The 26,513-nt window shown below is 39.5% G+C and overlaps 2 protein-coding genes across 9 annotated transcripts in view; one reads left to right on the plus strand and one right to left on the minus strand.

The window, feature by feature from the left end:
* Positions 1–2,571, plus strand: part of lmbrd1 (LMBR1 domain containing 1) — a 54,180-nt gene extending 51,609 nt beyond the window's left edge. Inside the window, exons 15-16 of the mRNA XM_010756531.3 lie at positions 594–685; positions 1,087–2,571. Coding sequence (XP_010754833.1) covers positions 594–685; positions 1,087–1,197 — 203 coding nt within the window. The 3' untranslated portion in view covers positions 1,198–2,571. The remainder of the gene's footprint in view (positions 1–593; positions 686–1,086) is intronic.
* Positions 2,572–8,281: 5,710 nt separating this feature from the next.
* Positions 8,282–26,513, minus strand: part of adgrb3 (adhesion G protein-coupled receptor B3) — a 114,623-nt gene continuing 96,391 nt past the window's right edge. For 5 of the 8 annotated variants that reach the window (XM_019275664.2, XM_019275668.2, XM_019275665.2 and 2 more), the window contains 12 exons: positions 19,914–20,064; positions 17,999–18,068; positions 17,526–17,592; positions 16,087–16,190; positions 15,643–15,741; positions 15,124–15,295; positions 14,760–14,855; positions 13,849–13,888; positions 11,824–12,500; positions 11,640–11,675; positions 10,640–10,744; positions 8,282–9,312 (listed from right to left, as the gene is read on the minus strand). In XM_019275664.2, coding sequence (XP_019131209.1) covers positions 9,124–9,312; positions 10,640–10,744; positions 11,640–11,675; positions 11,824–12,500; positions 13,849–13,888; positions 14,760–14,855; positions 15,124–15,295; positions 15,643–15,741; positions 16,087–16,190; positions 17,526–17,592; positions 17,999–18,068; positions 19,914–20,064 — 1,806 coding nt within the window. In that variant the 3' untranslated portion in view covers positions 8,282–9,123. The remainder of the gene's footprint in view (positions 9,313–10,639; positions 10,745–11,639; positions 11,676–11,823; positions 12,501–13,848; positions 13,889–14,759; positions 14,856–15,123; positions 15,296–15,642; positions 15,742–16,086; positions 16,191–17,525; positions 17,593–17,998; positions 18,069–19,913; positions 20,065–26,513) is intronic. The other 3 variants (XM_019275666.2, XM_019275669.2, XM_019275667.2) reach the window with 3 other exon arrangements.

The following is a 26,513-nucleotide window of genomic DNA, read 5'->3' on the forward strand; positions in this document are numbered from 1 at the left end:
ATATATTGCATAAGGATGCAAATTATGTTCTCTTACTCAGCTGAAGGTTTTGACCAGATATCTGCTCCAAAGGTCAGGAATGAACCTTTGCAACAGTACTTTTAAAATGAGCTCTTTAGAAAGAATTGATTTCTTTCAGCACCACTTCTCAGATGGACTAAGTTCATAACTTGCCACTGGCATTAAAAGGTGAAGAAACTGAGAAAAGGTGATGCTGAACAAACGTGCATGTATGTCATGTACATTCAGTTTAGAGGAACGCCCTCTTCACTGTAAAGGTAATTTATTGCACTCTCTTATTTCATTTTCCAAACATTAACGTCCTCACTTTTGAAAACTATTAAATGAACTCGCCAACCCTGCAAACAACACAAACAAATTGAAATTCCACTTGGTTGCAGATTAATGAAATTTTCTCTATTCGAAAAAAGGCATCACAAAATAATTAGCTGTCAGACAACAATAAGCCATCAAAAATGTTGAATAAATACAAAATATGCTATTATTGAATTCTTGACTTTTTAATACTCTGTATGTTCTTAATAACAGAAAGATTTTTGAGGATGTTCTTGTGTTTCTTCTGTCCCCTCCAGACCAGTGCACTGTGACAAGATCCTATCTTTTCCTCCACAAGTTTTGGTTCTTCAGCACTATCTACTACTTCGGTAACTGGGCCTTTATTGGGGTAAGTTCAAGATGCAAATAACATGTCATAATCTTGATTAATTAAAATACAGTAGATGTAATTTCCTTAGTAAGAATTGGAAGAAGTGGACATATCAGTCTAATATGACAGTGAAAATTATCTATAAAACAATAAAACATTCACATCTATGAAACATTTAATTTAGTTCAAAAGCAGTTCAAGAGTGTTTTCTTTGGGGACGAGTGAAGGAACAGAAGTACATAATTTAATTTCTGCTCAGAAAAAAAGCTTACTGGAAAATGATTTTCCAAGACTGCACACAGCTAATCTCCGCAGCAAAATATTTAATAGCCTCTTTCCCGGTGCTGTTGATGCATTGTATCGATCAAATGATCCTTATGAAACATTTCCTAATGTGTTGCTTTGCTTCTTATTTTCAGGCTTTCCTCATTGGGCTGGTGGTGTCCTGCTGCAGAGGGAAGAAGTCTGTGATTGAAGGAGAGGTGGAGGCCGATGACTCAGACTTAAGTGATGATGAATACGTGCACTGAGAATCAGTATTCACGGAGGCGGATTGGTAGATATTCCAACTTAAAGGGACTAGAAAGTACAATTTCATAAACAAATAAACGGATGTCAGTAACTTGTCATAGTTTAATTTATTTCTTTTAAGGAGTTATTGCATGTGGATTCCAGAATGTTCTGAGTTGACACGTCCCTCCCCTTAATGAGACCCCTCAGACTGATTGTTGTGTCTTTCTCAGTCAATATTATTGATGACTTTGGGGTTCAGGGAGCGTCCTCCAACTCAATCCTACCTTGAGAATTCACTTATCAACAGTTTGAAACTGACAAATTGGTCATTTTTCTACTGGAGGAGACACACTTATTCCGGCAGCAGAGACAGAATCATATGCTGCCCCAGAACTTTATGTCTAAGCTTTATTTGCAGACAGAGCTTGGACGTAAACTTACTTTTTAAATCCTATAAGCACTTTCTAGACCCTTTAAGTGGTTGTTTGTGACATTATCGATAGCAGGCTTTAATATACCTATATTATGAAAACGATTGAGCCTACACAAACTGCTCTGCTTGCTTGTTTTCTGAAAAGGTAATTGGTATAAAAAAAAATGATGATCCATAAATGTCGACAGCAGTAACATTTTCAAAGTTTATTAGGCTTGTTTTTTTGTTTTTTTTGTCTAAGGTCAAATATAGTGCTAGAGGACTTGCTGTTTTCCTTACATTTAGATATTTGCAATTTCAGGCCATTATTAAATCAAACATTACTATACTTGGATACCTGCACTGTGTGTGCAGATGTAAAGGACCAATTATGGTTGATGTGGAAGTTTTAGTTACTCTCAGTTTTTAATCAGATGGCTTCAACAGGTTTATTTCCTCTCTGTGCTGGAACGGCATGACAAAAAAAAAAGAATAAATCAAAGATATGGATGTAATTTTCTTTTAACTAAGGCATACTGTATGTTTTGTCAGTGCTCTAGAGTTCAACAGCAGGCTTGTTACAGAGAAATATTAATGGGAAATATTAATTTCCTGTGTTTGATTTCTTTGATCTTCCTTCTTTATTTCTTTCAAAAAAACAAAAACAAAAAAATAGAAACTGTTGATTTAATTAACTGACAGACATTTCTTGTGTTTTTTAATTTAGAAACTAAATGTTTGTGCCTCATGAATGTATAATACCATGACGGGCACAAGTACTGTAGATGCTCCCCTGAATTAGCCTCATTGACAGTCAGTGGGACCAACCTCTGGTAATGTGGTCAGATAATTCTGACAGAAGCTGCATCACATGTAGTTTTCACCTGTGATTGGTTGAAAAAGAATGCAGTTGAAAGTGAAAAGTGTGTTAATATTTAATGATACCTGTATTTAAAGAAATAAAACAATTTCAAACACACATTGCTCCAGAATTTTGCATTCGGACTTTATTCTTACTTTATAATACCTCGTGTTTTGAGTCGGACCAATCAAAAGGCTTACCACACACTATAGGGAGCCTCTTTTCAGTTTCTGGGCCAGTTTGAGTTAAAGCTGTCAGCCATTTTTCATGACCAGTCTGTCCCCGCTATCAAATACTCCCCTAACATCTGATGATTTCTCAAATTGCTGTCTATAAAACATATTGCCTATGTGGTTTCCATTGAGTTTTTATACCTCTCTCCTGGTGACAGCTGTGGCCTGCGGCATTATGTTTTGTCCGTCCATCCTATTCTCATGAACGCAATCTCAGCAACGCCTGGGGGTATTTCTTCAAGGCTGGTACATCCAATTTAATACATTTTTTTAAAATTTCAGTTCAATTCAGTTTTAGTCATATAGGACCGAATAATAACCTAAGTTACCTCATTACATTTTTCCTAGAAATATAGAGCAGGTCTAGACATACTCTACATAATATTATTTTCAGACATCTACATCAACTTTAAACACCTTTTTGGCCATAACTTAAGGATTCATAAAGTAATGAAGACAACATTTCAAATGTTCTGCATGAACGCTGACACGGACATGATTTAACCCTCATTGTGATACGGATACTGAGTTGGTGACACTAATCGCTGGCACACACATTGGAACATTGAAACTGTGGTGATTGCAAAGATCTTCTGTGCTGACAGGTTGAAGACAGGTTGCGTGAAACACCTACGTTTTTTTAGAATTTGCAGGAACATTCATATTTGAAGCATCATTTGCTGTCATGGCTACATCTTTGTGTTTTCAGAACTTTATTGGCCAAGCGTGTGAATATGTATGAACAGGCATGCACCAGAAAAGGAATAATGAACCGTAACTTTTGCCTCAGTTTGCCTCATTGGTTTTCCTGATATTAAGCTTCAGGTGATTGTCTTTGCACCATGCGATGAAGCTCTGTCCGACATGAATGCAAACTACAGCTTGTCTGGCTGGTGGAGGCTTACAACTGCAAGGCGGTATTTCTTATGAAATTTCTATATTTCTGTGTTACTGTATTAATCTCCATTAACCACTGACTACATGACTGGAGTGCGGTGACAAAATAATCACCACATTGTGGTCAGATCTGACAAAATCCATTAACGGGATGCAAAATACATAACCACAATCAGCTATTCTGCTGCTCAAAGCTCCGGTTTTCACACTTAAACAAATTTTAGAGTAATAAGAACATGTATCAAATGAAACTGACATTTAAATACATCCATTCTTGGATTAGCATACGACTCAGTGCTGGCTTTTGATGGATTTGCATGAAATTTTGAGTGCCCAATTAGAGTTTGTGGTATGCATACCTTGTCATAACTATTGTGCAAACCTGCTTTGAGTTAAGCTATTATGTGATATGCCACCCCCACATACACTAATAAACCAAATAAGCTGTGAGCCAAAAACACAGAGCCCTAAAACTCTAGCAGAGAGGATTGTGTGATCAATGTGACAGAGAATTTCTGCTGTTCAGAGCACATCTTTGTCGTGTCACATCTCCTTATTCAAAAGCCAGTCTTGTCTCGTTTTTTCTTTCCTCTCCTGCATCGCTTTTGTAGTTCATCTCTTGCAGGTTTTGTTTAGGAACAATGAGCACATTTAATGAATAAATGAATGGATTAGTTCAGGAAAATACAAAGACGTTTGCAAAGAGATACAGTATTTGTAGAATCTGCCTGAGGGCCATGCATAACAGATGTGTTTGATTTTGCGTTATCAATTTGCATTGATGAACATGATTGAATTTGATACGACATTATGAAGTTTTTATACAAATTCAGTTTGATCTAATATTTATTTGATTTTCTTGCCAACTTGTAGGGAATTTGCAGGGTCACCCCACAATGAAAGCAGGGGAGATTTTTGAGGGGACTCAAGCTTTCAGATCTCCAAATAGTCGCTAAACCTCTAAGTCACCAGAAAAGCAGCGTGGTTTCAGACACTAATCGATTGACTGATCTCCTAATTTTCACTTAAGCACCTGAAAATTATTCACTCCCCATTAGTTTATGCGATTATCTAATAACACAACTCTGAGAAAACTACAAAAACAAAACTGCTGTTTAGTTGTCTCACAGTCGATGAAAGTACAGTTTTTTTTTTTTTCCTGAGGCAGAGATGATTGTGCAGAGTACTGTAGATACCAAGAGAAATTACAGAACAGTACAGGCATTGTCAGGGGCCTCTGTACCCATCATCTATCTTACTTCTCCACAGGATGAAAGCCCATAATGCATTATACAGTGCATGGTAAGTACCCGCTGTGTGGAGTCTTCCAAAGTTTTGTTTTTTCTTTTGTCAACCATTTCAGAACTTTTTCTTTATTTCTAGGTGCAACTATCCTGGGAAGTACAGTCATAGTTTTACAGTTAATTATAGCATTACTTTTGGACACATACAGTATAGTTAACTAACTTCAAGCAGTTATTTATGCTAGCCTATCAAAACATTTAGATTACATTATAATGTTATGTAGTGTTTAGAAGGGAACAGCCATTAGAGTTTCAATTTCAATTGCTGCCACACCAGAAAAAGAAAAATGTATCACATTATAACTTTTATTTAAATGTTTATTTGTTGTTATTGTTTTAGTTTATCCTCGTTGGATTCTTCTATGCGCTGTAGCCACGCCCACTCGTAGGAGAAGTCAAGCAGCCATTTTGAAGTGACTGAAACGAAAAGATGAGTTTAAAAAATGACATGACTAACTTTGAAACACGAGATGAATTAAATCCTATCTCTGCTAGGGGGTGCAGGGGTATGGTCAGGGTGGCCTCAGCGTGTCATCGAGCCACCCTTTAAGGACCGCCCACAAAATCCTGGACTGAAACTAGTGAAAAACTGTTTTAACTCTAACTCCACATTTCAGTAATACATCTAGTCTAATAAAGTATAATAAGACTAATAAAGTATTTTTACATGTTTCCAGCTATTATTTATTACAGCTTTAGATATTTGCTAGCAAGACTAAAAACATATATGTTATGCTTACATGCTCATGTTCCGTAAATCTGACATCTGTACACAAAGAACAGGCTGCGGCTGACGGGAATGTATTTACTTTTAGTCATCAAAGCAATGACATTTTTCTAGACATAGGGGTGAACTTGTAACTATTACTGTTCTGCCAAACCTTTCTTCTTTTATTCTATCCTCCATCACATTGGCAGGGATTGTTTTTTGTAGTTTCTGGGTAGCCCCAAGTCTTCCCCCTGGGCTTTAACTCTTGTGACAGGCCCTAGACGAACAGTTTGCCTTACCCTTCAGTCATACCTCCAGGGAGGAAAGTGACGCAGGATCAATGTGATTATGTTGATTCAGAGTTTGCAGCCCCTAAGCAGGTTAACCTCTCTGCTCTTATGGGCCTGTGGGACTTGCCAGTCACTCCCAAATGAAGACTTGTCCAGCAGGCTTGTCAACATGTCCCAACTCCGTTTACAGACGACTAAATAACACAGCTCTACCACTTTCAGACACACACCAGACTTTTTGTCAAACTTTTGGCAGACACATTGTCTGTATGATCTGTATTTATATAAAAAATAAATTATATATAAAAAGAAATTCTGAAGAATTTTCATTACATCACAGCCAAGTTTGAAATATTGAATTAGCTATTACTATTAAAGGTCAAGTCTATTCCCTGCAAAAACTAATTCAAGTTCTTCAGTATTTACACACTGAATGACGCTTGAGTGTGTTTTGAGTCTTGCATTTTATCTTGGCTATTTAAAGATTTGCATTGTGTTGGCACAGACAGAATATTATAGAACTAATTTTGTCTGGAGATTTATTTGCAGGCTGTCAAAATAAAACTGGAAGTGAAGTGAGCTGCATGACGTCTGTAGAATTTAGATCACAAATGTTTTCAAACCCTTTTTTTTTTGGTGGATCTTATGACACAAATGGAAAGAAAAATGACAGAACTGTCACCAACAGCATTTTAGACAAAGATTAAATCAGCCCTTTCGGACAGTTTTATTTGCATTTGGAAAGTTTGTCATGCTCAGTTTCTGGTGGCATCTGCCACTGGCAACATTCACCAAGTAGAGTTGATGAAGACCTTTGATCCCATCCGCATTTAGAGCTCCACATATCATTAAGTTGTAAAAGCACATGATGATCTCTGGAGCTAATGAGACTTTTTTTGTCTATAGATGATCAAAACAAGTTTCAACAGTGGTGTGACTGCTAAATAAAAAGGATGCACTCCATGGTGTCATAACATGACCTTGGTTATTTCAAGCATCATGTACAATACAGCCTGTACTCCCAGCAGTACAATGTCACAAAAACAAAGATTAGCATAAAATTCATTGGAGGTGTGCATCTGTATTTATTTTTAGAATACCTGTAGTTTCTGAACTGTGATGGTAATATAAATATGGTACCAATTTCATGTCCTCTAACAGTGGCTCACTTTTGTTGCTAAATGGTGCCGGTATGGTCCCTTTAATTCATTTCTGTATATAGCCATCTCACAACCTCTCATGCCTTAAAATACAGATTTAATGTCACTTCCTGAAAATATATCTTTTATAGATGATTTACTTTTTTTATCGTTTACATGGCGTCCGTTTTTGTATGAAGAAGAAGCGACATTCTGTGAGTAAAAGTGAAAGCTATTGGTTTGACAGTGTTTCTAAAGGCATTTCACTGTACTGGATGTAGGCACATTAATGAAGAAAAAAAAACCTCTCCCTCAGAGCCTCTAACAGGCAGCAGTACTGTATATAATTAACCTAATTATGCATGGTAGTCTAAATTGAAATGCACTGTAAATTCACATTAATGTCTAGACTGAGCTCTACGTGTAATCAACTTAATTTATGTTGCAAGGACATCAGAGCACAACTGAGAGTCCCCATTAATGGAAGTCTGTGTTTATTGTCTGCTTTCCCCTTTTCCCTTTTGCCATCATTCTTCACTGATGGTGCAGATCCAAGTCACAATAACACCTCCTCCTCCTTCTCCTCCTCCTCCTCCTCTGTCTCGTCCTCTTCTCCTTGTTGGGTTGGACCACCGCTCCCCAGGGGTGGGTAGCACTCATACTGATGCTCTCATTGCCGAAGTGTCAGCCATACCACAGGCCACCAGACAGGACAAACAAGATTTTCCCTAAGCCTTCGCAGCCTCCTCTCATTTGTGCTCCGTCTGGCTCTGTCTGCACAGAAAAGTCCTAACTCATCTTATCAGGTGAACCTTATAGAGGCACAGAAACCTGTTAGGAGTTTGAATGTTTCCTATCCAAATTCAGAAATCAGATACAGGGGTGGATTTATGAGGACGACTGGAAAACTTTACAGTGCTAACCTTCAGCTACAGTTAAATTGAAGGTTTTAAATCATAAAGGAGAGCTAAGAATCGTCGGAGGGGACAGACAGTATGCAAGGTACTGGAGAGAAGGGGAAAATCCAGTCTGTACTAAAATAAACTGGAGACACGATTGGATGTTTGGAAAAAGGCCAAGCAATTTTCCAAAATTTCACCATTAATTCTCATGCCGGGATAGTTGTATTTTCATAATTCATCACATGTACCATCATTCAATTTCACACATTCAAATATTCTCTTTATAAAGCAACGCAAGTGAATGAAATCCACGACCAACAAACCACATAAACTTGACACAACCTCTGAAGCAGTACGAACATATTTCCTCTTTTATTTACATTCCTTTTCAAATGTTAACATTTTTCGCTATAACTTTTGATCAGGTTGGCATTTGTTCTCATTAAAATAAATTGGCACAAGTAAAACATATGTAGACAAAAGTTTATTTACACCATACAACATTTTGTTTTTTAAATATTTTATACAGAGCTGCAGATGAGAGAGCTTGCTGGGATCCTTCAAGCAGATTCTGCAGTATTAAAGTTGTGAAATATATTATTTATATAAAAGTGAGTATTATCTTTATTGCATTTAAAGCAATGAAGAATGTAGCTTGACAAACATTCATTTTAATATGACAGAAAAAATCCTCTTTGCCTCCCATGTTTTATATTATAAAGTAAAAAGTGTAGTAATGGCCAAACAGACTGTTATAAACTTTTTAAAAACCTGCATAAATATATACATTGTGCTCCCGGGTCCAGTTTTATGAAATCAAAACTAGACCCAACGAAGCTGGGACGACATGGCATGTCATTTGCTTTGTGAGGTTTCATCTAGAGAGATTACCTTTTTTAGCCAATTCCTCAACAGATAATTTGAAACACATGATGGTAAATATTGTACACCAGGCTGCCCCACACTAAGTACACTAGTGAGAATACAAAAAGTAACACTGATGTTTTTTTCCCTTTTTTTCTTTTTTTCCTCTCTCCTTAGTCCTTATATTGTATTGGCACATAATGTCCCTGCCACACTCGTATTATCCAGATATGTATGCCAAGGCTGTTAGAAAAGTCTGTTGCTTTATTCAGTGCAAAATACATCCTCTTCTCCTCCTTTTCCTAGTTTGCATTTTCTCCTTCTTCACCCTCTAGACCTCTGTTTGGAAGTCTCCCTCCTGGACGTCTAAGGGTAAGTTGACACACTTTTCCCACTCAGCAGGCGTCATCTCCAGTGAGTCCTTGGTGTCAGATTCTAGTACATTCATAGTGGCGTAATTCTGGTACTCACAGGCTGGATTGTAGCTCTCCCATGGGTTCTTGTTTGGCATTGCCTTGTCCTGTGAACATGGCCAGCGGGGTGTGATATTAGTGGCATGACATCCTCTGCAGCTAAACTGTTATTTTTTTTACAGGAAAAAAAAAACCAGGAAAGACTTTTTCCTATGAAGTCAGTTAATTCAAAGGGCATTATATGAATTCCTACCCATATCTAACTGAGAATAATGGATTAATGCTGTGGAAAGCATCAAATAACAAAAGATAATGGCAGTGTATTAGATGTGACCATGCTTACACTATTATCATGGAGTCGTAGCAGAATTGTGTTTTCCCCGAGCTCAGAAACTGGTGCACTATATAGGCCTCATGTGTGAGCTATTCATCTGAATATGCTCTCATTGACAGTCCCAGAGACGCTATTGCAAATAAGGGAGAGAAGCTGCTCCCAGTCAGGGAATATAAAATGGATACTAATATCTGCAGCCAGCTCTGCAGTAGATTCATTTGGAAAAAAATAGAAGAAGAAAGGGGGGGGGGGGGGGGGGGTTACTGTAGTTATCATTTTCTATACAAAAGAACTTGCACTGGTAACTAAGCAACGGGCCTTAAATTACATTGTGCTGTAGGGGTGATTGAAATGTGAGTGAAAAAGGATTACATGCAGCCAAAAGCCTGCTGCGTAGCTGACATTGTCTAATAGTCTGACTGCGTTTGGTCACCAGCCCAATTTCTATTTGTTGCATTGAATACATAAAACATCACTGCTCGTCTGAGAGGGATGGATAAAGCTTGACACCCCCCCATACCCCCATTGTCTACAGCTCCAGCCAGGTGTGGAGACAGATGGTGGGACTTTTGATTTGCAGCAAGGTCGGGAAGAATTCTCACGACTCGCCTTCGACTTCTAGATCCAGTGTGACAAAGAAGAAGAACCCTCCCACCCCACACAGAGAACAGCGAACTTAAGGGAATATTTGTATAGATGTTGATAGATTAAATAATCTGCCATGCATTAATGGAAAAATGATGGGGTTGCTAAGTAGATAAATGTGCATGTAAATAAAAGTGCATTCATGGCCTTGCATTGGAATGGATGCACTCTATTGCAACAAGATTACCAAAGGTCTTTCTTCCCTGAGACTGGCCTTGTGGAGAAAATGCTTCCTTGCTTTTAAGGGGCAGCTCCCTCACTCGCCCCCCCGCCAGCTGCTGGCAGCCCCACTATGTATAGGAAGGTTCACTTCCACATGAATACTTCATGGCTACATAACCGCTCATTTGCACAATCACACATTATGTGTCCTGCACCGGATATCTGAATAGGGTATTTGGATGTTGCTCTCTTTAATTGGCTGACCGCCACCCCCCTGGTTTCCTGTTACTCACCATGCTGCCCATATTTGGTATGTCTCGAAATCGGTCCAGGGTTTGAAATTTCTGATTCAGTTCCTGGAACAGCTCCATGTGTCTTTTCCTGGTGTGCATGACTTTCTGCAATGGCAAGGGTTTTTTCTTTGGTATTGACAGCCAATAATGGAAATGCATCTTCTTCTCCACCCCCTCCAACTCTGATCAATTTGTTAGTGTCATGGTAGTTTACTTATATAGGCCAGGTTTGAAACAAATCTACTTGTCTCTGCATATATACAAGTGGCTCCCAAAATAAAGGAAACACCAAGATAATTAAAGATAGGATGATGCGACACTGAAATCCTGAACTATTTTAATTTGCAATGGTTGGAGTATCTGGATTATAATTCTTCTGTGACAAATTGCCTCATTTAGAGTTTTGTTGGCGTAAGGGAAATCCTTATAATCAAACCTTGGCACAAATGTTCCTTTTTAAGGGTTGGTGTGCATCTAAGCTAAAACAAAATGCACCCCACACCAAAATAGCTGCCAGAAGCCTCGTGTTTCCTTTAGTTTGAAAGTGTGTATGATATATATATATGCAGTAAAGCCTGATTTATTTAACAATGCAAAGGAAATGCTAACACCTGCCAAAGGGAGTTTGAATATGTGTTTGCAAGCCAATATAATCATTGTTGAAACCAGTGGTAAAAATCAGATGTGAAATGTGCAAATGACTTTAAAAGCATACATTTTGAAAATCAACGTATAGCTAATGGATGTAGGAGATGGAGGAGGACAAAATGTAGATGAGGACTGTTGCCCTGTTTGTCAGTTGACAGCCTTGCTTTTACCTTAACTACACAGCATGTCAATAAATCTCATTGAGTCAAGACTGTGTAACTCCAATAAGCTTAAGAGGCACAACAAGTACTAGTAAATCAAATGACAAACACAAGTGCAAAAAAATGGCTTTTCTCTGCATAAAAAAAGCTAGATGCATGTACTATGGGAGGAGACATTTTTTTTTACGTACCTCAAAGTCCAGATCAGAATATCTTGACTTTCGTCTCTGTGAAAACAAAACAGAAATCTGTTAAGTTATCACGTCATTAGTTAAAGAAGATATGTACATTAATAAACATGTATGATGTATTTTGAAAGTGTGTCTTTATTGCAGCTCTGTGTCCTCATCTCTTTATCCACATGAGCATATGTACCTCTAAGGAGCTCATAGATATTGTAGACCCTGTCTCACTCCTAGAAAGCCCCGCAGTTTCCTCCATCTCGGCAAGGAAGTTCTTAACAGCCGTGCGAGGTTCAAAGGGCAGGTTTTGCATCTGCTCTGGAGCGCTAGGATACTGCTGCTCAAGGTTCACATTCATGTGGTCCATGCCTGATGGGCTGATATTGAAGTCAGGACTCATCTTGTAATGCATCAGCCTCTCGTGTGGCAGCGTATCCATAGTGATGTTCATCTTGGTGTCCTCTTTCAGGAGGGTGGATGTGTTACATGACCCTGACACTGCTGCGGAGGCACGAGGCATGACTATGTAGTCTGTCTCCATCATCTGGCCCTGTGCCGAGTGGCCGTCCATGTCATGGCCAACCATGTCATGGTCGCTCTGGCGCATGGCGTCGTCGGTGCACAGGTAAACGGTGCGGCGCATGTCAGCGTTGCTGTCAGCCATGCACTGCTCCTTTAGGTCACCCACTCCCATCGGCATGTGCAGAGCTGAAGGCTGCTGGATAATCACTTTGGAGATGATGTTGCCAGGCAACGTGGAGTAGTTGAGGCCCTCAGGGGCCTTCTCATCCTCCTCATCATTGAGGGAAATGCGGGAGAGGGTGCCTGTTATGGTGGCGGCACGACAAGAGCCCATGTCTTTGTGGAGTGCTGCAGGGCAGAGTGACACATGCAAGGATTAGTTGAAATTTCTCAGAATTGATAGTGTCACAGTTTGTGTCTGAGAGTATCGAGCATATGACCAAAAGAACAAGAGAATTATGCTTTCATGTCCCTCAAATGCTCAGTGGGGATACAGCAGCATCCTAACCTAATTTAGTGATTAGTGCTGACCTTATAATGCACCAAAGAAACATCAGCTGTCTATTCAGGAATACCTTCCGCTTATAAGAACTCCCTGTCATCCCCAATGAGCGTTTTAATCTTTGCATTATGTATTATGTTTACAAAAGGCCTGCAAGGAGATCAGAAGGACAACAAATAAGATCTAATACTTGTTTGAGTCTAATTTAATGCTCACTGTAGACATGGGGGAAGGATGTCTGAGTCTGGTATTCATACTGAAGAATACCTCTGCTCAAAGTTTACTCATGCTGCTGAATATTACTTCAGCGGCTGACAATAATCCCTGTTTGTAAACAAACAACTTAAATTCTGCGAGACAAGAGTAATCTATGAACTATGAAGTGCGTTTCTCTGCGACTACTCCTCTGCTTCTGTCTGGTCATAATTTATGAATGACACACTTCTGCTCTGTTTTTGTATCAGGTATGTCCACTTTAGCTTTACAAGACCATGCGGCATGAAGTAATGTTGGTCAGAAGAGCCAGAAAGCGTCTTAACAAGCTCTGAATAATGGTCAGCCTGGTTCCCCCTAGATCTATTTAGGACATGTTCTTCATTGGTTTGGAAAGAACTGTGGAGAGAAATGAGGCTCCCGGCTCGTGCTAGTTGCCACCTCTAGTCACAAAATTGCGTGATCTCTCAGGAACATTTATTCACTATTGTTTTATTAAATCATGCACTTGTCTAGCAACAATTAGTGTGGCTCAGAAGTGTAGAAAAAGTCGAAGCAGGAATCAGAAGGCATATTACCTTTCCTACTAGTATGAGCTGAGCAAGAAAATCCTCCCAAAATGAGATACAAAACACCTACGCTCTTGTTCTATGACGGTGTCGACATGTTAATGAAAAACATAATTATGAAGCGTGACTGCCAGAAGATGGGAATAACTGCTGTTATTCACATTTAATGCTGTAAATCCGAAAAAAATAAAGTGAATATCCAACAGCTCTCTTCATACCGTTCTGTTCTCAGATTAAAGTCGGTGTTTTGGTAACTGTGAAAAAACTCCTTAGGGATTGTTGGTTGTTATGTAACGTCAGCTATTTTTTACTGTCTAACCTCTTTTGGGTTTTCTTTCTTTCTTTTTTTTCTTCTTTCTTTTACATGCCAGGTGAGGAGAATCTAGTCAACAAGAGACGATCCGTTCTTTACCTGAGCGGCAGGCGATGTCCACGTCTTTCTCAAAGTCCGTCTGTAGGTAGAGGACAGTCGAATAGTCAGTATTGCTAAAAAAAATGAAGCCTTTTATACTGTATACTGCGCATACACAAAACCAGAGGTATCCTCATCTGTAAAAGCCAGCTGCAGGATTCAGATCAACAGTATCTCTTTTTTATTATTTCCAAATGCTTAATAAAAATGCAAAGCAGTCATTTTTTCCCTCTGCTTCTTCCTAACAATACATCAATACAACAACTATGGGGGTAAAAATGCAACTGCAGCAGCTGGGAAGAGTTTTTTTGTTGTTGTTTGCTGCTAATGACTGTATTGAACCAGGGGGCCTTGACATCATTCTGCTATCGTGAAAACTATTTCACTCTGAGGGGTATTACAATACTAATGGCAGATTATCGCTATGATGTGCCAGTGGCGGGGTCGAGCTAGATGAAGAGACTGGTGTCCTATTGGAAAGGTCAGGCAGGGGAATGGTCCTCTATTACCCTGTGAGAGGAAATGAGAGGGATGCATGGCAAACATGCACAGTTAGTTCAATCAAACAGAAATAAAGGATTGCGCTTAGGGCCTAAGAAAACCAAAGGGAGCTAACGCCATTTATCAGAAGGCCAAGTGTCCACCCTGCATGTAATTGCAGCTCTGCAAAAGCACTGTGTGGAAAACGGTAAACTTGTGGGAAACAAAGCCTCATGTTTTAGAGGCCATATTAAACCGAATCATAAAAAAAAAAATAGGGAAAGGAAACAGCACAAAGAGCACAAGTTAAATTAAGGTCAATGGAGAACAAGGGCGTTTGTATATGTATTATAAATAACCAGGGAACATTTGGACTGCTTAAATTATAGAGGATATAATGGTTACAGATAACAGGGGGTAACGGTGCCTACCATTATCTGAGCATGCCCATTAGGGAAGGTTCCTGTTGCATCACCGCTGATTGGGTCTTGGCAATTTCTGAGCCGACATCTGAAAGCGTCTTGGACCTAAAGACAGGGGGTTAGGGTTTCATTATGACAATACTGCGTGTTGCTCTAGAAAAAGTCTGTTTGAAAGTCCTTCTTTGTTTTGTTATTAGATGTTTCCTTCTGTCAAGTCTAAAAGACAGTATTTTGCTTGCAAAAGTGCTAAGGAGCAAGTCAATAATCTCCAATTTAATCAGCGATCGAGCAAAAAAACAGACAAAACCAGCTTGCATATCCAAATAAACAAAGATCATGTGTGAAGGAAAGATGACTTCAACTCATCATCTACCTCTCTCCGTAGGATACAGTGCACCATCACAATGACAAAACCCTGCAGTGAGTCAAAGACTGCAAAGAGGATCTGAAAGAGGATGGAGCGCTTGTCTGTCATGGCGAGCACTGCAGACATCCAGGTCAAAGCCAGCAGAGGTAGGACAACACAGGAACTCCACAGGGACGCCCTGAGAGGAGGAAGGAAAGGATCGCATAGAGGAAATAAAAGCAAACAAACTGATGTAGATAACACGATAAGGTCTGGAGTGAAAGGTCTCGCAACAGGCTCCTTGTTTTTTTTTTACCCCATAGCAACAGCAGGGCTTTAATGTGGATGTTGGTAGTAATATAAAATAAGCCTGTAATGCCCCATGTTTACAATAAAAGATCCCTGTACTGTGGGGTGTAAATGGAACATCAGTTTACCCTGCAGTGGACTGCAATATGGTCTGTATTATAGAGGTGGACACGGTGTACATGCAGAGACTCCCTGTAGCATCGTCTTATTGATTCAGAGACACTGACAGGCACTTACATTGCATTGCTAGCTGTAGTTGCTGATAAAGCAGTTGTTGATACAACACCACATTTGGCACACTTGAGAGTTAATCCTGTATGCGGCTCACTCATCTGTCTGTGGGACACAGAGACAACAGCATGACAAACAACGCTAACAGTCGCTACCCCGACTTTAAATTCTCCCCTGTCATATTAACCATAGCAGAAGCAGCCAGTGCGTGGGCGTTTTTTAAATGATTTCCATCTTGGACTGATTCTGCCAAAGAAATACGAAGCCACGTCGTTCCCGAGAGAGATCTGACCTCTTTATGTTTATGCCTCTAATTTCCCTTTTTCAACAGCAAGGAAAAAAAAGGAGGTCTGAATCTCCATATGTATAAGAAAAAAATATCAAAGCACATTTATACAGTTGCATGAAGTTGAGAATAAAAATGTTTAGAAGAAAAATGGAGGTACTAACAAGGATGTGCTGTCATACCCTGCTCGATGCTTCAGCTTCTTGTCCAGTATGCCATCTCTGGACACTAGCTTATTAAACACCAAGATACCGATCACCATGTTGACCTGTTAATAGGACGGAAACAGGGATGTTAGCTTTTCAATATAAACCAATGTTTAATATATCTTTAATTTCCCAGTTTGACATTCTGCACTACATAGGTAGGTAGGTATGATTTAATATCATTATCCTGAAGTCGCTTTTTTCCTCCATATTCCGTCTGTGCTGAGCTTTGACCTCTAGCTTCTATTGTTTGCTCATCTCTGTGACATTTCAGCCAATGGATGAGGCATGCCCTGGATACACAGCTCAAGACAACAGGCGTAAGAAAAGATCTACTTGACAAGAAACACTTGTCTTCTCAAAGGCACCTTCTCCTATTATTAGCAGCGCTTACACTAATAAGATAACAGAGGGAGACTTATAGAAGCTGGGTAGACAAGTCTTTTAAAACATTTGGCTACAATCTATTTCAAATCCCTCTAGCTGAGATAAAGAGCTCATTACGTTTTTATACAAATACATTTGGGGAGGTTTTTATTCAACAAGCTTTGTTACTGCGAGGCTTTTTATTATGATGTTACAGTATCAATGCGGTGATAACACCAGTATGGTTCATTCTCACTGCAGAGGCTTGCTGCTGCCATTTTTGCAGAGATTGGGTTGTGTTCCTCTGAGGTTCATCACAAGTGAGAAGCACCCACCCCAGTATGGTACTGAGCTTTGACAATAAAGAATATGACTCAGTATTTGCTGTCCTCTGTCCCTCTGACACAGCCTGTGTGATTTGCATAATCACTTTCTTTGTGTAATTTTCTCTGTACAACAATGTAAATATGAGATGATTAAAATATCCCCAGTATATTACATTTTGAACAAATCTAATGCATAAATACTTTATAACCTCAAAGCTACATGGCACCCATTACGGTAAATGAAAGGGAATTACTTGAGCACATTGCCTGATGGGACGCTCATTACTTTGACTTTGAAACTAGAGTGTGTTCCTCCTGTTAGGCATTTTCTTGGCAACACTTTGTCGAGTTTCAGCGCAGTGCAATTGCTCTACATTGATACTGTATCATCACTAAAACCACATTATGGTCTGTGTGCATCTTGTTGTCTTGAAAAAAGCAAAAAACATCAACTCTATTATTATTATTATTATTATTATTATTAGAATTATTTAGAATCTATGCAATGTTTTGAGTATTAAGTTGGAATCCTGATATTTCTGATTGGAATAATCCATGATAATTGTATATTACATACTATACAGAGAGATTGGAACCTACAAACTAAATACAAAATATATTTTTAGTGTTTCCACTTTGTAATAATTCTACATTTCCCTTCTATTTTTAGCATACAGAACCAGACATCTAATGTCTGAAACATACCAAAACAACAGCAGCTGCTGGTCCAACGAAGGCATACAGGAGCCCTCCCTCCAAAGACAGCCAACAGCTGCAGGGAGAAGCAGGAAAAAAACAGTTAACTCCCACCAAGACATTAACATCCAAGTTAATGGTGCACACCATCATACAATTGTATTCCCCTCAATTGTCAGGGGATAAGTGCCATATGCTGTAAGTCTATTTTCAAAGTTTCACAGGACAATAAAATGCTAAAGAGATTTTAAGCAGTGTTTATGTGTTCGGTATCCAGCTGGGATACAACTCACGCAAAATTGGGGTCTTGCTGTGCTATTTTGAAATTTGATTGGGTTCAAGGGATTTTGTTTATGGCACTATTTAGGATAAGTACGCCACTGTGGGTGCATTTAATCATTACTCTTAAGTGTTTCCATGAACCCACTGTGTGTGTGCTGAATAATGACCACAGATAAAACAATTTTGTTTTAAAAACTTACTATAAGGGTGTCCCGTAGCCCTTTGTTTTGGTGAATCCCATTGAAACAGCGACCACTAAAGCTGGTAATCCTTCAAAAAGAGAAAACAATCAATAGTTATTTGAGCGGTTGTTGTCAGAACTGAGAGCATAAGCCCACTTCAGTGCAGAAAAAGTCAGTCAGTCATTAAACAAAGTGCTGCTAGATTCACTCCGTTAGAAGCTACAGTATGAGACTATACAATCATCTGAGAGTGTATGATCCACTATATGCATTTCAATAGTTCAGTCAACATACTGTGCAGTATTCCATTAAGTGGCACAGGAGAACAGACTGTACTGTGCTTTGACAAAATGGCAGCAGTGTATCGAGTCCAGAAAACCATGTAGTTCAAATTTCATCATCGTACTGTAAGAAAGGCCCCCACCCTGCCCACCCTCCACACCTTTTATATGAAGAGATTTTTTTTGCTGTATAGCTCCTCATTATGGATTGGTGTAATGGATTCAGTCCCTAGTACTGTGTGCTCAGAATATTAACGCTTTTTTCCTCTTGGAGCAGCACAGGCAGGTGCTATTGATGTAATCAGTTTCCTGGAGGCACGAGGCGAAGACCCTGTGGCCATCCAGTGCCTCTCTGCAGTGCTGAAGAGGTAAAGAGTGCCGAGTGTACACAAGCATGTCATGAATCACCGTGCGGGCAACAGCCTGGTGGAGACGTTGCACTTCAAACAGGCTGAATTTAACAGACAACAGGTACTGTGCACTTGCACATCGCCTTGGAAGTCAATTTTGAAAATGTTCTGTTTAAATACAGGAGGTGATCTGTGGAGGAGTCTTTTTATCTTCAAGCCATCACATGTGAAAAATAGCATGCAGTAAAGTGATGCATTTTTATTGCCAGACGACACAACATGACTGTCTTATAGATCATCAAATTGACTAGTATACCATATTTTTGTTTGTTTGTTTCTTTTAGAAATCTATGTGATTGTAGAACAGCCTTTGTCCATTTTTTCTTTCTTTTTTTTTTTTTTGCAGCAAGCTGTGGCACTGCAATGACTAAGAGAGCCTTGTTTGTTGCTAGGTAACAAGAAGAATGAGTGTGGGCTCTTTCATAATCAAATTGATTTTTTTTTAAAAGCCGAGATTGCTCGTAGTCTGTAAGAAAGAACCCCTTTGGATGAGGATTCAGACTGACATTTATCAAATTAAGTAAAAAAATCTACATTTTTTTTTTCAAATTATGATTGAGATATTTTGTGTTTATTGACAGATATGTATGATTGGCATCTAGATTTCGTCATGTGACATTCAAGTGCAGGGAAGCAAGTGTGGGTGGCAGAACAACCTTGATTATCTAAGATCTAGTCTAATTAAAATCTGGTGCAGTATGGATAATAAATACATTAGTTGCATGTTGCTATCTGTATTTCATTTGTGGTATGTGCCAGTGTTACAAAGGCTTGAACATTAGATTTCATAATATATATATTCATACAGCTCTGAAACCAGCTTTAGTGTATACAGTCTACCTTTGCAAATATTTCCTTCTCCTGAACTCTATTTCTGAGGGTCTTAGATGTACTCTGCTGCAGCGTAAATGCTTGGCTCACGCCCTCTTTATCAGACATAAGGTCATTGCAGCCTGCTCTGGGAGAGCCGCACCAGTCTGTCTCCCCACACTGCTGAAGGCCAGGTCCATTTACTCAGCCCTCAGAGAGTTTGACTAGAACACAAAAGCATCACAACAAAGAGCCTCATAGAATGAAGATCTGGCAGCCCCACAGAGAGGATGAGAACAACGAGCAGAAAAAAAAAAAAGACGTACAGTTACTTGGAAAGACACCTTGGCCAGGGACCTTGAGAGAAAATGGCAGCAGCGACGTATGATGGGAGATAATAAAGAAGTAAAGGGGAACATGCTGCTTACTTACCCCAGCCCAGACACAGAAAGCGCTTGCGGATGAGCCTGGTCCGAACCTTTCCTGTCACTGCCATGTAGGACTGCCAGGCCTCTGTGAGGACCCAGCAGAACGATGCCAGGAAGAAGAAGTGCAGAAAGGCTGTCGTCATGACGCAGACACCCTGTTGATGCAAGAGCAAAAGGGTTCAGAAAGAGATCCATTCACTGACTGAAACATTTACAGGAATGCATCTGACTATTAGCTTTAGCAGGTACTGCAAAATCAAATGCAGACTCATACCATCAGATTCCACAAGTACATGTACAGACTTGTGTAAAGCAAAAGGCTCCCTGTGGATACACATCGATTATATTGATATTTCTTTATTTCCTTGAACCATTCTTGAAGCACAGACAGCATTTGCCCGTCTAGACTGACACTGAGGTACTATCATGTGCAGTGAATGAAACAAAGCATCGGTTTAAACTGCAGCAACAGAGGTGGTAGTTGTAGTAAAGATCAGAGGCAGGCTAGGTGACACAGAAAGCCATGGCGTAGCATTCTTCTGCACTAACCCTCATTAGTATGCTGGGGAGGCATGTGAGCCAAGGTCAACTGTTTTACACAGACAGGAGGTGAACAAACCACAACGCAGCTTAAACGATACAGAATGCACGCGTCAAAGGCGGCAGATTGCATTCAGGTTTGACAATGTAGCGACACTTTTCAGCTTTATTAGCGTGTCCATCTTTGTCACGCGGAAATAAAGAAGTATCCTTAGGAATCTTGTCATTGCACACCAACATTTGTGAGACGAGATTATGCTTTTTCTCACTTCGGATTGTTTGCAGTGTGAAGCTGTGGTAATCTGAGCGATGACGCACAAAGAGGGGAAGATTTGAAGTGTATCATCTCATCCCAGGGCGTCCACACCATACTGTGAGATCTCCCATACACTTCATACACATCCCCACTGAGAAACCACGCTAAATCCAGCCATCGCCTGTGGTGTTCATGGGGTTCATAAGAGACAATAATCCTGCGTTACCTCTTGTGCGAAGTGGGAATTACTGTTTACTTAAACCCACAAGGGATGACGTAATTGTAGATTTAGGCGGAATGCATTACATAATGTGGCCCGTTATGTAATAAAGCCATATTTCGAATATCTAAGTTTGGGACTGAGATGGAATTGGCACGTTTGTGTTTTTTAATAGCTAACTCTGGTGCAAAATGAATAGTCTATGAATCAAAATCAACCTGCTTACATCGACAGGATACATCTAAAATATATGCTACAATTGTCTGCTGTAAAGTGGTCTGTAACACATGAGTCAGCTCACCGTGCACTGGCCAAACCCAGCTGCAGAAAAAAGATCTGCTGGGAAAATATTTAATGTTATTGTGGCGACATAAATGGTGAGAGTTACGTTAGCAAGTCGGAGCCAATTTTGGCAATATCTCATCTCCCGATTAACGAGATCAGTAACACATTTCCTGCTAAAAATCTCAGCCTCTTAAGATGTACCTGTATCTGCCAAGCTCTTTATGGTGTGATGTGAGAGTCTGTTTTGGGTAAGAAAAGGTGTTTAATGTGCTATATTACAGCTACTTCAGGAACGTTTCTGCCTTCATATATGGATTTATAAATTCAGTGACCTGTATGTTGGCATACCACTATGCTATATGTGTTTATTATTTGATATTCATGACAAATAAATGAGGAAAATCTGATATAATAGTTCATTTTTAGGACAAGAAGCCAATAGGGGAAGGGAAAAATCAGTATTACAGTAGCTATACCGCCTGTAGTTACATCTGAAGCTAATTCTAGTGTTGCTGTAGCTCATGTGCTGTCCAAGGTGCTGAAAATAGAGCCTGCCTTGTCTCCTGGAAACAGGTCACATGCAACCGTTATGTTTCACGGTTCACTTGAGTGCCTATACCATCCAGATTAGTTCTCAGAAAAAAAACAAAAAAAACATGCATTTGAAGACAGAGAAAGGTACAATATGAGAACATTACAATAGGACAGGTTGGACATGGACAGTCATACAAAAACAAGGTCGGAAACCCAGAGTTTACACTGCCCTTTAGAAAGGCAAACGCCGGGAGATGTTGAGTGCACTGTGTCAGTATCCATGGAAACAGAGGAACTGAGGAACAGACCACATTAAAACATTGCAGAGCTGATAGACATAAAGGTAAGAGCAGGGGCTAATGGGCAATACTTCGAGACAGTTCAATAATGACACTATAAGGTCAGGACAAAAAATGTGAAGAATTTCTTACAGTTGCCTGACCAAACTCTGACTGAAAGGTCCGGGCTGAGCCTCAAATGTTAAGAACCGAAAGCTTAGTTGCTGTGAACTGTTGCAGACTTTACTCCATCATGCAATGACTGAAATGAAAAAAGGCAGCAGCAGCAGTGTTGAAGTGAAACATAAAAAAGGATTTCAGTCTTGCTTATACTGAGGCTGAGAACACCCTCTTTGTAATTGGATTAAACTAATGTTGACATGGTGATTCAATTATTTTACTCAGAGCTCCAGGCATTTTTTTTGCCAGTCACCATTCATTCATTATTCAAAATAAACTTTCAGACCAGTTCATAGTGTAACTTTTAATTTTTACTATTACTGCAATGAAACTTAAAGACATCGAAGAACTAGCTTCCTGGGGGAGAAGCACATTAATTGCTCTGCATCTAGAGTATCGTTCTTTGAAGACCTACAACCTTATTTAAAATGCTGTAGAAGAATCCAAACCAGACCATATAACATTACTTTTATCTTCTCAACCATTGTGAATCAGTGTGGGAGGAAGAGACTGGTTGCTATTTTGACTGAAGCACCCTCTGTTTGAATCAAGCAACAAGTGCACCAGTGCTTTACACAGTATGTGCTTGGGTGGAGGACATTAAAAACTCCAAACTACAAAGTGTGGTGGTAGTGGTGGCAAAAGTGTTGTTGAACCACACAGAAACGCTGAACTAAATGCACTGACGTTGCTGCTAGAGTCAGAAAATGGCTGCTTGCTGTTCTACGGATGTACGTGACAACAACCTGATACGAATTCATACTTCCAACACTTCAACTTCTGCCCACTTTATTTCGGTATGGAAACACTCTTAAGGCTCCAAACAATGCACACAATTATTCTGCTGAACCTCGCCAGAGGATTCCTGCTCTTATTAAGCTGCTACCTGTGAGCTGTAGCTTGACTTTGCTTGTTTCTAATAACTAATTATTTAGTTACAATGTTTAACCTTCAACTGGTAGGCAGAGATAAATGAAATCACTCTCTATTTACACTTCACTATAAGGGAGGTCAAACTCAATGTACTAAAAATACACTATTGCTCCAACGTGCATACTGCAGTTACTGCACCTTCAGCAAGCCTGTTTTATATGTGATGTCTTGTATGAACACATGGAAATTGATTGTTTTTCTTCAAACCTTTGAGCAGTAAGTGGAATTTTCTTAAAACTCATTAAAACGGCCATACCTGATTTTTAGACTGGTTTGTTATTTCTATCACCAAATATCGTTGTGAACATATGGAGGGGCTGAATTTGCGAATGTCATGGGAATTATATTGTATATTTAATTCAAAAGGAAACGCCTCATAATTATACAATTTCTTTTTTTTTGACAAGATACCAGCTTTGATAAGCCATCTGTGCCGATACATGACATACAGCGTTTATACAAAAGGTGATAATTGTTAATCTCCTGACACATCAGGGGGGTTAGATGCAGAGAAATCAAAAGCAGACACGTTGTACAAAGCTTAAGATCTGTGTCAGCTCACAGTGCCACTGCCTAGATGTGACTTTGTGACATGTTTTTATTTGTTTGCTATCATTTTATAAAAGCTAACCATTCTCTGCTTTTACTTACTCTTAATAATGAATCGTTCAAACACACTAGACCTTGACCTCCACCCACTTAATGTATAAAACATTTTCACTCATTATAGGATGAACTATATACAGGAATATCCTCTCTAACTTCAGGACTCTCTAATTCTATCCTTCCTGACAAAAGCAGCAGTGTCTGCTTCTCTTTGTCTTCTTTCCATAAACCAAGATGAACAACGACAGAGGACAAAGGAAAAGCACAGGCAGGCAAAGGTGACTCACTGACTTCCTGCTCCCAGAGGACACCTCCACACCAAAGAGATGATTTCTATTAGACCATGAGTAAGTCTGAATCCACAAACAGTGGAGCCAATTATATGCACTTCTTACAAGAGATGGAAGAAAAACAAGTGAGGCAGTGTCATGCAGCATGGCAATTAAACCCACACAGGGGCTATGTTTTCTCCTCTTGCTAGCCTACCACTCAAACACTGGGTTCTACCGTATGTCTGATCAAACAGATGAAATATTTCTCAAATATTATTACAACAGGAGAGACACAGTTAAGACAGAACAAAGGGCCAATAGTAATAAAATGTACTGAAAGTTTTATCCACAGCATCCTGGAGACAAGACAAGACGACTGACAAGGCGATTGTAGGTTTCCAACTCGACTGAAACAACAGCGATGCATTTCACTGTTGTTGATGATGGACCTCAGAGGAGCTGGTTTGGATTCAGTGTCCAATTAAAGCTTCTAAATTGGGCCCTTGAGGCTGTGAAAATCGAATAATTGTGGTTTACCTATTTGAAAACCTTACCATGCAATCTAAATGAATTATATTTTTAATTTCCACGTATATGTTATGTATTTAGAGCTGCAGAGTCGAATCATTCAACCTGCATTTATTCAGTGTGTCCAGTTGTGAGCAGAGCAACAAGCTCTAAAGGAAATGCTTACGTATTAAAAAGATGATATGGAAGTAAGGTTGATGAGAGAATGAAACAAACAGTAAAGCCGTGGGCCATAAAACCAGAAGAATAAGAAGAGTAGAGCGGAGGGGAACTGTTGAGTCGGGCGATAACTCATCACTACAAGTGACCCCTTTTACATTAAATAGAGGCATCTGATCCATTGTTAATTTAAAAATATTGATTGGTGCAGCTTTAATGTTCAGTAGAAATGACAACACTGGCCAACTGCAAATAAATGACTTAGTGTTGCTTTAATCCCCCCCCACCCCCCACCCCACCGTGAGTCAGTCAAATTGGTTTGTTGAATCACACTGGGAGACGCTGAAATGACATCTTCAGTATGTCAGTGGATTTTCTGAAAACCACCTAATCTCTCTGCAGATTTCAGAGACCGATATCTTATTAGGAGCATGCCAAGTGAGTATTCCATGTTAAGTGGTGGTCCTCATAATCAAGACAGGAAATGACTGGAGCTCTGATTAAATCTGACAAGGCTTCAAATCAGCTCAGCTTTAAAAAAATGCCCTAAAGCTTTGTACATTCATAGTCTTGGCTAGTACTGTGGGCTAGATGTAAGGCCCAGTAAAGAAAGAGATGAAGTTGTCACGTGTGGATGCTGTTTTTTTGTTATTCAATGAGATCCCAATTCAGTGTCTGGCAAATGGTTACAGTTAGTACGCTTTGTCCGTATTTAATCTACAGTGTCATCTGGAACCAGACTTTGTGGGTTTACAAAACACACTTGAGTCTATTTTTCTTTTCGTTCATTCATTCATTATTCATGATTCATTTTTCCTTGAACATGGGAAAATTAATGGGAGGAAGCAGTTTGATTTATGAGCAGGGTCTGGTCCAATATGAGCCCCCGACTGCTGGTAGGCCCATCTGCTCATACATGTAAGCACAGTGCAAGTAGCCATGCTGCACAGTATCAGTGAATGCATTTCTAATGATGAAATACCCCCACAGACATGGATTTATGCAAGCTTTTCTAAAAAATTCTGGCTCTGTTTTACATGTAATGTTGAACTCTACTAAAATCTACAACTGCTGCAATGTAAGAACGTTCAAATATTAAAACAGTGGATTGTTAGTGAGCCTAAAAACTAAAGAGAATTAATTAATGAGGAGAAAATAATGAGATAAAGGTAGATAATCGTGTTAAAAGGTAAAGGTATACAGAGAGTATGGTTACACAATAAAATGGACAATGTGTCATTCTGTAGTGCTGCCAATTGACTGAGAAGGGCATCTGTGTGGGCAGCTTGTAAATCCCAACTACTGTTTGCCAAACAATCTTTTACATTAGCCACTTGTTTACGGGCCAGTTATTGTTATAAGCTGAAGAGAGGAAGTGATACATATTTGGATGTAGTCCTTCTTTAACTATAACTGTTGTCTTTCTAAATCCTGCTGACCTTATCTGAGCGTCAGCACTTACTGAAATCTGAACAAAATCAGTTCCATGTGTGTCTGTGATGGCTCTGTGTCGTTTCAGTAACGCATATTACACAGAGAATCTAAGTATGAGGGCTGCTTTTATCCTCCATCCGCTGTATTGTCACCATTATAGGATCCTCTCAGTGGCGACATCACAATAATTTCATTAGTCTTTGCCTGACCGGTGCACCATGTCTCCTGGTGTGCATCACGTCTGCTTTTCTTCTCCTACATTGTTGAATATCCTCAACTGCCAAACTATTCTGACTTGTTAATAATGGCAGCGCTTCAAGGCTGAATCACAGCAATAAAACTGGCATCAGTATTTCATCTCAAAGTGAACTGACTGTCC

This window comes from Larimichthys crocea, chromosome III (genome assembly GCF_000972845.2).
Source record: "Larimichthys crocea isolate SSNF chromosome III, L_crocea_2.0, whole genome shotgun sequence".
NCBI lineage: Eukaryota > Metazoa > Chordata > Actinopteri > Sciaenidae > Larimichthys > Larimichthys crocea.